General features: G+C 39.4%; 1 protein-coding gene across 2 annotated transcripts; it reads right to left on the minus strand.

The window, feature by feature from the left end:
• Positions 1–1,258: 1,258 nt before the first annotated feature.
• Positions 1,259–13,904, minus strand: eva1ab (eva-1 homolog A, regulator of programmed cell death b). 2 transcript variants are annotated; one of them, XM_005458952.3, is made up of 6 exons: positions 13,802–13,904; positions 6,546–6,607; positions 5,833–5,954; positions 5,415–5,592; positions 4,278–4,634; positions 1,259–2,878 (listed from the first exon to the last, which is right to left on the minus strand). In XM_005458952.3, the coding sequence occupies exons 4-6, from the start codon at positions 5,515–5,517 to the stop codon at positions 2,766–2,768; spliced, it is 573 nt and encodes a 190-aa protein (XP_005459009.1). In that variant the 5' UTR covers positions 5,518–5,592; positions 5,833–5,954; positions 6,546–6,607; positions 13,802–13,904; the 3' UTR covers positions 1,259–2,765. The 2 variants fall into 2 exon arrangements, with proteins under 2 accessions (XP_005459009.1, XP_005459010.1); XM_005458953.3 differs by lacking the exon at positions 5,833–5,954.
• Between the last annotated feature and the right edge of the window lie 1,288 nt (positions 13,905–15,192).

A 15,192-nucleotide genomic window follows, 5' to 3' on the forward strand; every position in this document is an offset into this window, starting at 1 on the left:
TTAAAAAAAATCATGGAAAGGATTTCCTCATGATTAAATTGCTTTATTTTACCATCATGCAATGCTGTTATTCCAACTTAATGTACTTGAGTTGGACCAACTTCATCGATTAATGTTGAATAAACTTATTTGCTGCGGTCAAGTCCAGAATAGAAAGCTATTTATTAAAGTGTAAATCTGTTCCATGATTATTTTAGGTTCATTTAAAGAGTTATTTTTTGGAGTGTTCAACAAAATATAGAGTCTGGTCAACATAAAACTTGTCATGGACATCTTTTTCCCTCCAATTTGATGGATTTATAAAATTCATATGGTTTTATAACTGGTAGTATAATAGTAGGGGGGCTGGAGCCTATCCCAGCTGTCAGAGGGCGAGAGGCGGATACACCCTGGACAAGTCGCAGGGCTAACACGGTATGGCCTCTTGCACTCATGTATGGGTAATTTAGAACCACCAATGAATTTAACCCCATGTTTTTGTTCTGTGGGAGGGCGAACCCACATAAACATGGGGAGAACATGCAAAGTCCACACAGATGGAGGATTTGAACTCAGGACTTTCTTCCTGTGAGGCAACAGAGCTTAAAGGAAAGTAGGAAAGCTATGATTACAAGGCTTCATACATACATACATGTGGTGTGTGTACACTTTTCTGCCTCTTAAGCCCCTTTTCCATTAGTACCTAATTGGATTGACAGATCGCCACGACTTGACACATATCGAACGATTTTCCATTACAATACAGTACTACCTAACCTGCGTGGTTGTTGTAATTAAAACTTGGAGAACCGTGCCAAGTTGATCCAACTAGGTACTAATGGAAAAGGGGCTTTATAAACCCAGTGATTTTCCTGTGGTTTGAAATCTCATGTGATCTTGTGATATCGCGTGTCTTGGCAATTAACCTAGTAGCTGCTAGAGTGTATCATCTCAACAAGAATACATATAACAAAAATTAATTTCATGCACTGTAGGAACATAAAATTATTTTGTTCAAATTACAAATTAGACTCTTTCCAGGCGTTAAAAGTGACTGTACACACCGCTTTCCTGGACCACATGCCCTCGTTATGTTGTTCTATTTGGCAAAATAGTGCACATTCAAGCTGTGATCCTCACCATCACGAATTCTGCCAACAAACTTAGTAGAGGTATGTACCATGGATCCAAAACAGACCAAAAAAAAGGTGTACAACTATTTAGATGTTTTCAAATTGTTTTAAAATGTGAATTTCATGAATAATATGAAGAAACAACCTTCATAAAACACTGAAATGAAAGTTTATTCACTTTTTCAACTCTTCAACACAGATTTAAATGGAGCATGAGCTGCTCATACATTGTCTGATGTGCAAAAAGACCTGCAGCTCATTAGCTGCCATCCTAAGCCATTTCTGTCATAATTATTAGTACACAGTCATTAGGAGATTAAGAATTCTAGCAATATAAGCACCAGTACATCTCCATCTGTGCATGGAGTTATTATGCTGCTCTGTAGAGTGGAAGTTTTAGATCTATCTCACCACATTTACACTTTTTCCCTTCTGTTGCCTTTAATTCTACAGTTTCCAGAACTCACAGTGGGATTTTAGCAGGTTAACAAACAAATAAGAGTAGATGAGAAAAGTGCAAAAACTCTAAAATGTGGACCATATCTTGATACCAGTGTTTAAGAAAGTAGTTCTCAGACTGTGGGTAGATCCCACTTGTGGAGCATTGAGTTACTGGATTAAACAAAAAAAAAGGTATCATGAGGGACCCTATAAAAAGGCTCTAAAGCAATACAATAAAAATCATGTGACCATAGCTACATGGATGACAATCACCCGATGTTAGTGTACTAGGACTAAGTGGGGCGTGTCAGAAAAGGTTTGAGAGCCACTGATTGAAAATTAACTCAAATGTTATGAAATGTTTTTGCTTTTGTTATGATTATTTGGCCTTAAAACAAAGTACTAAAGAAAATAGTATTGACAATAATTAAACAATACGTTATTGTTTAAAATCTTTCATTAGATTCTGTTTAAATTCAGTCATCATTAAGTTAAGAGATTAAATAAAAAACATTGCCATTAGTAAATTGGTAATCTAATGCACCGATAGAAAAGTGGCTGTTAACAAAGCTGATACTGTCCAGTACAGATGGTTGGATTATGATCAGTTTAACAAGCCAAGATCCTTGCTTTGGTGACCCCGTGTAAATAAGAAAGCAACTGAAACCTTTCTTAATCTCATCATTTCATTTCAGACTGTACACTCACACACAGCTGTAGCCTCTGTTATGCCCTCTGTTTGCTATACTTCTCAAAGCACTTGTTAATGATAGAAAAGTTAGAAAATCCCAGCGACTTTATGGCAGCAGCTACATATCGCAGATTCTCTGAAATATCTGCTACGAATGGCAGCAGTGGTGGTCATCTGTGCTCTTTGTGTCTCTACCAGTTGACTTTTCGGGGCATTCTTCTTCCAAAAATGTCATTGCCGTCCCTTGTTGGATGACTGAACCATCGCAGCTCATATGATTTCATTAATTTACACAGTAGAAGGACTTCTCCAGGCATTTCTGTCAGTGACAGTTTCACAAGAGTCACATCGGTGCAATACATCAGTCCAGTGAGCTGATGGCTATTCATGTCATACAGTATTTATTCACCTATGTAGCTATTAGATCACCTTCCATCCATCAGCTAGCCTGTATATATCTTTGTTTCCTTCTTTTTTTCAGTCTGTATCTCAGTCTGCGCCTCTCTCTGTTTACTGTTGTTTCAATAATATCTGTTGAGACTTTGAGTGACTGTGCTGATGTCTGGTTGTCCGTTCATCCAGATCTCTCGGAGGATCCTCTCCCGCTCTTCTAGCCTCTGGGCCCGGTCCAGCTCTGATGACACACACACACATAGAATAAGCTTTATGGACACTGTCCATTCATGTTACTGTCAGATTTATTATTTATTTATTATTCTATTTGAAGATAGGAGCATGTGTGTGTGATTATGTCTGACTGCCTTGCTCAGAGAGATGTAACCAGAGCGTCACACCAACACAGTGTGAGATTTCAGCAGTCTTATTCTAATTAAGTCATTGCTGTGGACACTGTGCAACATGGGTGAACAGACAGTATATAAAAGATGGCTTCCAGGTCTGAAAGGGGAAACCAGAAGTGCTTTAAACTTGCATTCTAATCCAGTAGGGGTGACCTTTAGTTGCAAAACGAAGCCTGCTGGTATTAAAGTCATCACTTTCCAGATGAGTTTATGGCCTCAGTTCCTAATTTCATTTCCTGCTGAGCACAGTGTGACATTCATTTTATAAATGATGCTTTATTAGAGTAAAATAGATGATAAGACAGGGTATGCTTTAGAGCTGGTGTACCTTATGATTGACATGTTTAGAGTATTTTGAGCCTTCAGTTCTAGTTTTATTTATTTTATTTCTCTCCTCTTTGTTTCCTTTTGTCTGTTCTTCTGAGTCTTTCCCCAGGTCAAGTTTATTCTTGTGTCTCTGTTTCTCTGTTTATTTAGTTATTTCCTGTCTTACTTTGGTACTTAGTTGTCTTCTGTATCTTGATTTTCTGTTTATTTTTTAGTCTTGTTTTCTTGAGTTTTACTGTCTTGTTTTCTCTCAGCTGCGTCTAATCCCTGATTAGCCCTCAGTGTGTCTGTGTATGAATAGTCACAATTTATCTTTATCCTTTGCCACACTTTACCCTCCCTGTGTGTTTCCAGGTGTAACTCCTGCTATGTCTCCGTTTCTGTTGCCTAGTTTGTGGACTATGTTATTGGGCTTCTAATCCACCAATAAATTATAAACACTGAGTCTGCCTTTATGTGTCTACATCCTATAGAAGCTTGTTTTCACCACTGAAATAAATAAATAAATAAAAAACTAAAATTGCCATGCAGCTAGCTGAGAAAAATTTAGGAGTGCATGCCTGTCTGATGTTTGTGTTGCAGTAATGTGATGCATAATGAATCATAAATACAGAGGAGCATGTGTTAAAAGAAGTACCATACAATAACTTTATGTTAAGTCTGCTATTTGAGTAAATGTACTTTCAAAACTGCTTTTTATTAAAACATTTCACTGGACGATGATTCATATCTAAAGGATCGGATCATCTGAATCACAGCAATACTATGATGTCATATGATGTGTGGGTTACCAAATTAGGAGACCTTATTTTGAAGAAAACAGCTTGCTGGATGTGTGAATGACGTCTTAGTGTGTGGATGGTGACACTGGTGTGCGTTAGTGGTGTACGTGTCTGCCACAGATACCCTCAGCTGATGTGAACATGGTGGCGTGCAGTAGGGATCTCTCAAAGCGTCTGCGTCTCCGGGCTGATGGATCAGTTGTGTCATCCCACTCCTCAGACTCGCTGTCCCCAGTGGGCCCAGTCTCTCCAGAGGGGACAACGGCAGTATTGTCTGGGTTGCTGTCTGCGGGCTGATGGTGGGGACAGCTGTGATGCCGACGATGTTGGAGTCTGTTCCTTGGGCGATGGGGAAGATTGTTAGTGTTGCCATAGTGGCAGTCTGCTCGACAGTGTATTTGGAAGACGATGGCGCACAGTGTGACAAGAAGGCCAATGCACACGCCGCCAAGAAACACCAGCGCTGTCCTCTCGGGCTGGTCTGTAAGAGAGGCAGGATAAATTAACAAATAAATTAACTGCTGTTTCATCCTTCTGACCTCCACACATCTGTCTTGGACCCACGTCTCTGATACCTTTTCAGCTTTCAATGCCAGAAACATGTTTGACATGTATCGTGTATCTGCTTTCAAATTAATTTTAGTGCATGGGCCCTAAAGCCCCAAGTTTGGTCTCTAGAAGAACAGACCAGTGAAACCTTTTCCCTCTTTTATATAGTGTAAAAATGCATGTATGCTCCCATGTAAAAACAAAAAAGAAAAAAGAAATCAATAATAGGGCTTGCTTTTTTTCCGAATGAGTCAGTCTACTGTTATTACAAAGAAATATTACTGCTGTAAATCAAAGAGCACAGCTTTTTTTTACAGAACCATCTTGGTTCAGTGTAATGTAACAGAGCAGCCAGTAACATTTTTGTAAATTAGAAAGCTGTGAAACATCTGGCTCAGATTAAACTAACAATGCAGACAAACACTCTCATGAACTAATCCTTTCTTCATGATTTGATACACAATCCATCCTATGTGGGAAAATACAGTCAAAGTGTGATAAATGATTCCCTTTTTTCTGCAGTTTTCACACATTCTGAAGGCAGATGTCAAACTTTTAGCAGGCCTGTTCTGGCTCTTTGTTTCATACCCCTAGTAACCCCTAGTTATGTGCTAATATTATGTGCTAAGTTAAAGAAATTAGCACATAATATTTGCTCATCACATCAATCCCACATAAAAGCTTCTTTTTTTTTCAATTGGACCTACTGTACCTGCAATGAAGGTGTAAGCAGCCAGTATGTTGCTAAGCAATGCCATCTCCTGGGACACCACCTTCACCTCCATATTTGGGCTTCCTGTTGTTGGAGCACTCATGTTGTGGTTATTATTTTTCCTGCAGAAGTCAGTTCAGCACCTCATGATAAGGAGGATTTCCCTGAATTCTTAAACCTGTAAATACCCCAAAACATAAAAATGAGAAACAAATTAGAAAATGAATAGCGTAAATAACTTCAATAAGTCATGTACTAAAGCTAAACTACATTCATGTGAAAAAGTTTGTTTTCTCAGGACTGTATGCAATCCTCAGAAAAAAACAAGTATACCCTCACTACAGGAATTAAGAGTGAAAGTAGCAGATAGGTGTTGCTAATCAAATGCACATGATTGATCGTCAGAAAATGTGAGCACCTCTATAGGTTTGCCAGTTTGCTGGTTGGGAGCATTTAGATGAGTGCTAACACAATCCAACGATCTTCCCAAGTGTGGAGGTCCCAGCAAATTCACCGAAGGTCATGCAATGCTCAGTGAAACTGCAACAAAAGAGTTACAGCTCGTACTTTGCTGGCCTCAGTTATTGTGACAATACAGTTAGAAAATGACTAAACAAGTGTGGCTTTTAGAAGAGATTATCAGAAAAAAAAAGCATCTTTCTAAAAAGAACAAGGCAGCAAGGCTTAGGTTTGCAAAGTTGCACCTGAACAAACCACAAAACAAACAATGTTGTTTGGACAGAAGAGACCAAAGTTGGAGATGATGTACAATAGCATGCTTGGTGAAAACCAAACATGGCATGTCAGGGCAAACAACTCCTAGCATGTGTCAAGCACGGTGGTGGAGGAGTGATAATTAGCCCTAAAGCCTGGCCACAAATGGATCATGAAATAGAACAATGGTACCAAGCACAGCAACAAATCTAGCACGTTTCACACGTTCATGTGAGCCAGTTGTCCACATTAAAGTGAGTACAGGGGAAGGGCGGAAAATAAAGGTACCCCTGGTAACCCTTTTCAGTTTATCAACAATCAAAACTGTGGCTTTATGGAGACAAGTCAAAGTGGTTAAACTGTCATTTAACAAATTAAAGTTAATCACAGAAGACTTTGAAAACACTGATGCCTTACCCATCAATCTGTACCTCCCTCCCAGTTTTCACCATCATTATCAGCATGCCTGAGCTGTTTTCCTGCAGCGTTTAAAAGAAAAAACAATAATTAGGCATCCATACCTCAGATAATATTTTGTTTTTGGCAAAAAAAAAAAAAACATGCAGAAAATTTTAAAGCATGTATTCACACATTCTTTTGTGCACTTAAGTCAGTTTTGCAATATCTGTGCAGCACACAGACATGAACACACACGATTTAGTGCAGAGCTCATTCACTTGAGAGGGTGTTTGGAAGCAAAGGGAGGCCAGCATGGAGATTTTCAAAACCAAGTATTTTTTACACAAAACAGTTCACAGATGTGGACATTGTTTTAAACGTGAAGATTGAACATCAAGGATTTGATTCAGAATAATTTGTTACTTTTTCGACCACTAGGTGGCAACAAACAGCTGCGAGTGTTGCTGAAAGCTCACAAGTTCAAGGCTTCCCATTAAGACTTTGCTAACCTCTCAACAGACTCAAACACACATGCAGCCGTGCACCAGCTGATAACTGACAAAGCAACTTTAATGCTGAAAAGCTCTCATTTCAAATGCGCTAAAGTTGCAATGCAGATGTGTGGGGAGAAAATAAAAGCATAAGAAGGTTGCAGTAATGTCTCAGGACTTAAACAGCTTGGCTGCCGCTCTGCATAGATAGATGTTTGGCTTTGAGCACACTGAATTGTAACTTAAATCATGTTAACTTTCAGCTTTCATGCTGTGCCTTTTAAAGCCTAAAAGAAAAGTACACCCTAGAATCAAGCTCATGTTTTTTGGCTTGCAGACAGTGCTGTTCATGCTTTTAGATTGTTTTAGTGTATCAGCCTGAACTACATCCTCCAGCTAAAATGTTTGCTGCTACCTAATATTGCAGCTCAGCCGAAGGGGACACTGTTAATGTTTAGTTCCTGTCATGCTGTCATGAGCATGAGTCTCTTCGCACAGACAGATGCGCTTCTTTTTACAGAGAAAATGATTTCTACATGCTTACAACAATGTTTGTTTTTGAGTTTTCTGGGAAGTTTTGTTCACATGTATTTTTTGTTTGCTTTGAAGAACAGTTCAGTCGGATGCATAGAATTACAGGCCAGAGCAAAAATAAATGTAGTGGTGGTGAATTGTTCCCTTAAAATGTCTACATTTATTCTACTGTTTATTACCGTCTCTGTCAGTGAGCTGAAAACATGAGAGTGGTTTTTAACATGCGCACATTTGGCGCTGACATGGAAATGTGCTTGTTTCAGAGAGATAGTCCATCAAGCGGGCTTCAGACAATGTCATAAATTACCCACACCAACAAGAAGATGTGTAAGGGGTTTTTTCATTTTCATTTTTATCTAGGCCACAGAATAGAGTGTATTATATACGGCCTTTGGTCTGGGCATAAAGATCCAAACTTAGATTGCTATCCGGGGCACTTCTTTAAGCTCAAGCATAACGAGTGTGGCATGATGGTTGGTGTTATATACAGTAAGTGATGATTATTAAACACTGAAATGAGTAGCTAAATCTCAAGGGGGAAAATTATTAAGTTACAATAAAGCAATATTAATAGTAATATTAAAAAATTTATGGGTTTTTTTTTTTTTGCCAGTTAAATTACAGCAATAACTCTTAACCTAGGCACAGGAAGGGCACAAGTTCAAATTTTCACTGGGAGTGATCAGGAGGGTTACAAATGAGTATATCAGAGGGACAGCTCATGGTGAGCAGAGTGGAGAGAAAGCCAAGGTGGTTTGGACATGTGCAGAGGAGGAATATTGGATGTTGTTGATGAAGCTGCCAGACAAGAGGACAAGAGGAAGACCTTGGAGAATGATGAATAAGAGTTCATGGATGAAGTAAAGGAGGACATAAAGAGGGTTAGTGTGACAGAGGAGGATGCTTGGGATGGAGTCAGATGATCCTCTGTGGTGACCCCTAATAGGAGCAGCCAAAAGAAGAAGAAGAAGAAGAAATACAACAACAACTCTTTAAAATAACCAGCTTAAATTACAAATCAGTGTGTTTGAACTGGTTTAGTTCTGTATTTAAATTTCATAGCCCCTGTGTTATTAGTGTTACTGAACTCGAAGCTTGAGTGGCCAAAATGTTTTTGGTGTCATTTGGACAAAAAAAAAAAAAAAAAAATCTGAATAACTTTTCAGAATATTGTAATTCAAGTCTGAAATGGTCTGGATGTTTCTAAAATACAGTCTTGCCTGTTACAAAAGACTCGCAGGTCTTTTCATATCAGAACAGATCATTTATGTTTCAGTGTAGGGAATAAGATGCAGTGGGTTAAACAGAAGACCTTTAGAGCACGGTTTATATCTTGTGTGAAGCCAAACATCAGCTCTGACATGTTCCTAGCACATATGGAGGACACATATGGAGGACGTGCATTGCTTAAAGCGTAGAAGTATGACTGCACGAGTGGGCTGTCTATTCCAGCAGTGTTTTTCTTTTTTCTTTTCTGTATTTCTGCAGACTGCAGTTTTAATGGTTCACATGATTCTTATAATGTGTATGATGGAGTTTGAATGACTTTACTTGTACAGCACCAAGAATAAACCTGTCCCCATCAGCTAGTCCATCTAATAAAAGCTGCCTCTTCGTAAAGATAATCCTAGAGTGTAAGAAAACTGAATTTATACATTAACACCCGCAGGCCTGCAGACATTTACAGTCTTGTTAGAGATAAATGAGAACATGTGTCCTAAGATACTCTTATTCTCTGTAGCTGCAAAAAATGCTGATAATAATTAAGGAAAATTTCCAGAGATGACATATTAAATCTGAACAATGCTTAATGCTTACACAGAAAATTTGCAAAGCACCTCAGAAAGACTTTTCTTTTCTTGCATCTTCTTCAAATAAAATCTCACTGCAAATATGAGCAATAGACCTCACTTAGCCTCACCGTGGAACTTTATTTAATTTCATAAATGTGATTTCCCCACAGATTTAATACACGTTATGTGTTCCCGACCAGATTACTCCATGAAGACTCTTTTCTTGATGCCAAACAACAGTAAAGATATCAGCCTATGAAAAGGCAGCGTTTCTAAAAATGAACAATGACACTTTTAAATGTGCAAAACTAAACTGTGTAGAAATACAAAGATGCCAAATACAGAATGTTGTGCTCTCGAGCTGCACAGCTGTAAAGACACGGCATGGAAATTTAAACTTGAACAGATGAAAAATGGATGAAGCTCTGAGAGAAGATCAAACTGGCCTAATTTCTCTGGATGTTTTCAGCTGTAAAAACGCTGAAGCGTAGTGCTCTTGACCTGTCGGGAGAAACTAAGAGGACACTAGAGAACAAATCTGCATTTTATCTGTCACGTTTCTGGAAATATGGGCCAAGCGAGAGTCATTTTTGTCCCCTCCTTACTTATTGTTAGGCATAAAAACACACACCTCGGGCTTGTAATTATGTTAGAAAACAAACTAAAGAGTCGAAAAGCAACTTGTCATCACGGGATGTACAGAAGCAAAGAATAAAAAAGACAAAAAAAGCAAATCACATTTCATTAAAGTGCAACATAACACGAGCAAACATAACACAACCTCCAAGCCCTTCTAAATTCACTGACTGTCAGGGTCATTTTGTGATGTTGTGTGTAAATGCTCCAGGACGTGACTGCCCTTCTCTCGCCCACTCCCCTGCTTACTCTTGCTTTCTGTCTTTAAATATGACAGTATGGCTTTCTGTATGTTACAAAAATAGTAGCATTGTGCCATCGTTAATAATTTATAGTTATGGGTATTAATCACACTTTTTTTTTTGTTAATTTAACACCTATCTACCTTCACAAACAAGCCGGGGGACAGAAAACAGATGTTCATCAGTATTAGAGGTGAGTGGTGAATGAAAAGTCATGCAATAAATTCCTATCAGCCAGCTGATCGCCACAGTTATGTAATGACATTAGTATGAGACGGTTGGCCTGCTGCCAGCTCATTACAGTCAGTCACACTCTGTTCAGCAGTCTAGAAATAATGAGCTGTTTACACTGATGACTCAACTACATGCGAAAGGCTTTTTCTCACTCTGTACTTCACAGTCGATCGATCGCACTGCAAAAGAAAGATTTGCGATGCTCTTCTTCGCTTTCTTCCTTAAAAGCACTTTCTTTCTGATTGTTTGTCCAATAAATATGAAGCCCGTAGGGAACCCGAAGTCCTGCAGAGCCAGTGGATCAGTGCTCTTGTGTGCATGTGAATGTGAAGTCGTACAAGGGCGTGGCAGTCCTTTGGGCACTGTTCACAGATTTAGGCAGTGGCCGGTCTTGCAGTCGGGCTTTTCACACTTGTGCATGCCATCTTTCGTCTTTTCATCCCACTGAAGCGACTGTTTTTCTTTGAAGCTCTCCTGACCCAACTACATTTCAAGCTTCGAGGTGTGGCTCTCTTATGTTGAGGCATCCCAAGTGAACATGTCAATATTGGCCGCTTTCTGATCATGTTTATATCTAATATGTCTTTGTGGTGATGGTGTGGCCGCCCTGGTGAGGGTTTCTTCAGGGTTCACAGAGGAGGTATTTGGGGATTCAGCCATCTTCTGTATGGTGCATATGATCAGAGAAAGCCTAGTTTCTGGAGGAGTGTTGGGGAGTGTTGCTCAGGGCAAAACATCTCTGGTGGGAACTTTTTCTTTCTAAGAAATGCAGAATATTCAATGAACGCAGTGCACGTACAAGGCATGAAATTCCTTCTCCTGATGTGGAAGTGTTCATGTGAGGTTCATGTGCTCACCACACTTTTTTTGTTTATCTTGCAAGGTCTTTTTTCATACTTATTGAATTGTATACTGATATGTTAGAGACATTCAACATTTCAGCGCTGAATATTTATCTTTTTGATCCTGATCGTTAGAATAAAGTGCCTACATGACCCTACTAACCCACAGCATGTAGTACATGAAGTAGGATACCAGTCCATCAGTTACTGGAGGCAGTGTTTGGTAATCATACGTGGAAACAGCAGTGTCATCAGCAAAGAGGCATTTTTTGACCTTTCAACCTTTGTAGGTCAAACAGCTTCTTGTGAGCTTCACTGTGGAGGTAAATGACCGCAGTAGAGTGGCCAAATGACCAGAAAAGAAAATTCAAAATAGCTGAAACTTGTGATGGTCAAGTAGTAGAGTCTCCCTGCTTTTTGCTACTTCTATGATTGTCAGTGTTCAAGATTGTTCAGATTTGAATGACTGACCCTATATATGAGACATGTGGAGCTTCTTCAGCACCAGGTGAGCAAAGATTTACTCACCATACCAAGTATGAATATGCTATGACAGTTTTTGCAGTTCCCTCTGTCCTCCTTGTTCTTCCAGATTGTGATGATATTGGCATCTTTCATGTCCTGGGACACAGCTCCCTCCTTCCAGACAGAGGAGTTAGTGGAGTTAGCCAAGGACTGGGCATCTGGCACACAAGAGCAATGGTTGACCATCATTGCTTTTTAAACAGTACATGCCTGAGTCTTGATTGCCTTTTAGATTACTGGATGTCCATGATGCTTTCACTGCTTTGACTGGGTTTCAGCTTTATCCCCTCAAATAGGTCGACTTTAACCTATTTGATGCCCACATCTGCTGCCACTATATTCAGGAGCAGAGCTCAGGCATTACCTACAAGTGCAGCTAATCGCTTTGTTGTGCCAACAGGAAATTTTAAACTCATATTTAAACTTTAACTGAACTCATGAATTTGCTTGGAGGGGTTTTCACAAATGCTAAAAAGTTTATATTTCATATGTCAGATTGGCTGGATTTGTTTTAAATTGGGTCTGCATAATCTAGGATTATGGCTCAGAGGACATGAGAAATTTTGCAATGATATGATTAAAGTTTGTGTGGTTTGTTATACTGTATGTATAAATGTAAATATTTAGCAAGAACCCCGGTTCGATCCCCGGAGGACACACAACTCCCTCTGAGGTTGCTTCGGGAATGGCATCTGGTGTAAGACTGCCAAATCTAAACATGCAGAACTACCCGCTGAGGTGACCCCTTATGAATAAGGGAGCAGCTGAAAGTGGCTTTAATGCTAAATTTAAAATACAGAAATTTAAGAAATCAAAAGTCCACCGCTCTCTTTTCAAAACATGCTAAATCAATTACACATAAAAGTCTTTATTGAAACGCTTTGAAATTCCCATAGCTACAATTTAGATCATCTCATATATTAGATCAGTTCTCTGTTACGTCAGTTGATGGCTCTGCAGTGACATACAATATTTTATTATTCGTCGTACTTTATGTGAACCATTTTTGATTTTCCTAAACATTTGAACATTTTTGCCCAAAGTATTGGATAACAGAGCTGAAGCCTGCAGAATAAAGTGTGCTTTTCTTCAGCTATTTTGTTAGGCAGTGATTCCCAGCTTTGTTGGGTGACGATGCTTCAGTTTGTGAGAATAGGTGTAGCAATCAGTGGCTACCCATGGCTCAGTCATTTACTCTATGGGGATGCAAAGTTTCAGTGATCACATCTCTGTGTGTCACTGTAGTCCATACGTGTGATACGTTTCCCAGATATTATCCAGAGCCCATAGGGTTATATTTGAAATCTTTTTAGGCTCGTCACTGCAATGAAAGCAATAAAAACATATACCAAGCTCCTTATATATTAATTTTTTTTTCGATTGAAGCCTCCTAGACTCCAGCCCGAGGTGTAAAACATGTTGCGCCTTTGTTTTCATACACACTGATGCTCCTCTCTCTTTTCCTTTTTTGCGTGTCTGTGTGTCTGGCCAAATTCTTATGTGGCACAATAGCTCTTTGTTTTCCTCCATGCGGTTGAGAAAACTATATAGTTCCTCCGACCCGTGGTGTAGTCCACCATCACACTCACAGAACATACAAAAGCTCTTCCTGCACAGGCTCAATCCTCCACATCATGCTCATCACACTTTAAGCATATTTCTTCCCCTGTGTGTGTGACTGCTGATGCTAATCTAATGTGACACTGGCCTTTCCCTCTGCTGCTGCACCGGAGAGAGAGTGTGCACACAGATTTAGAAGAAAACAAAAATGGAAATAAGACACAGAAAATTAAAGAAAGGAAAAAATAACTTGGCAGCACAAAGAGTAATTATAGAGAGGGAAAAGTAATCGAGCAGTGAGAAAGAAAGATTTGAGACTTCATACAAAATCATAATAATTATAAGCAGATATAAAAACCAGCAGTGGCGTCATCATGAGCAGTTATCAGCACATGTAAATAAAATGTTTGTACTTACATGTTAATAATATGAAGAGCCCATCTGCTCTCCTGTCCTCTCATTCCTCCTTTCCTCTTTACTCTGGTCTTCTCTTTTCTCCTCCTCTCGGTACTCCTATACTCTGTGCTCGACTCTCTCCTCCCCTTTTTTCTCCTCTCCTATTATCTCCACTCTTCTCTTTGCCTTTCTCTCAAAGAATACCAAAAGAAGACTAACAGTACAATTATAAGTATAAATCTCCTCTGCCCTCCTACAGTTGTCAGACAGGCCCAAAAGCCTCCGTCTCCTCTTCTCTTTCTTATGTAGATACAAATTAAAAATGTCAGTCATTCTCCTTTCATGCCCTCAGTTCTTCTTTCTTTAATGCCGAAGCAGCAGGAGGAGAAGGTACACTGCTCCGACTGTTTTCCAGAGTGCAGCTTTCCTTTATTCCGTTTTAGTTTTCTTTTTAGAGCGAGACACAGGTCAGCTCCTCGGGGCAGAAATGTGACATGAGAGACCCCGACAGGTCTGCCGGATCTCTCTCCTCTCTCTCCCTTTCCCAAACGTCTGCATGCCCTCCTCTCTGACTCTGCTGCTTTTTCCTCTTTCTCTCAACAACACACAAAACACACACACACAGCAGGACACATGTGCAGTTGTAAATGAAGACTCGCTGCCTCTCCTCATTTGCTCTTGGTTTGTTTTACATGCGGAGCGTTCAGCAGGAGGGAGGAGAGAGAAACACTGAGGAGAGGAGAAGAAGAGGGACAGTGGGGCAGGAAATCAAGTAGAATACAATATTTCATGTGCAGTGTTAAAAAAAAAGTGCTATTATTTAGACGCATCACATGAAATTTCAGAAAATCACATCACGCCTGCACCCTGCAAATCTAAGCTTTTTGATATGTAAGAATAGTTATAGACATATATAAATACTATATTTGTATATATATTCACTAATCAGTAAAAGAGGCATGAGATAAAATTCAAAACCGAGCAGCACAGTGTTTAACATGCGCAGCGATGACAGTGAGTGGCTGTGACAGATGAGGATTTCAGTCACCTGTGAAGTCACCTTCTCACTGCATGGCCACACTTTGGATATTATTATTATTATTATCATTATTTATTTATACTGCAGTCGGACCATGTGCCCTCACAGTAATACTTATAGCTGATATTTTAGCACCAAATCAACACTTTTCTAGAAGATCAAAAACAACTCTATATCAGATTAACACTGATGAAAATTTCATTAGCTACCCCGTCAGCCTGGCAGCTTATTTTTGTGCTCATGTTACGCAACAGGAAAAGTCTGAAGAACCCTCGAGGGCTGTGGTTGGGGAGGGTGACTGAGTTAAACAAGGTACTAAGCACTCAACAGGTATGTAGGGAAATAAAAACATGCAGTTTTATCCTTGGTAAAC

Source organism: Oreochromis niloticus, linkage group LG1 (assembly GCF_001858045.2).
Source record: "Oreochromis niloticus isolate F11D_XX linkage group LG1, O_niloticus_UMD_NMBU, whole genome shotgun sequence".
Classification (NCBI taxonomy): Eukaryota; Metazoa; Chordata; class Actinopteri; order Cichliformes; family Cichlidae; genus Oreochromis; species Oreochromis niloticus.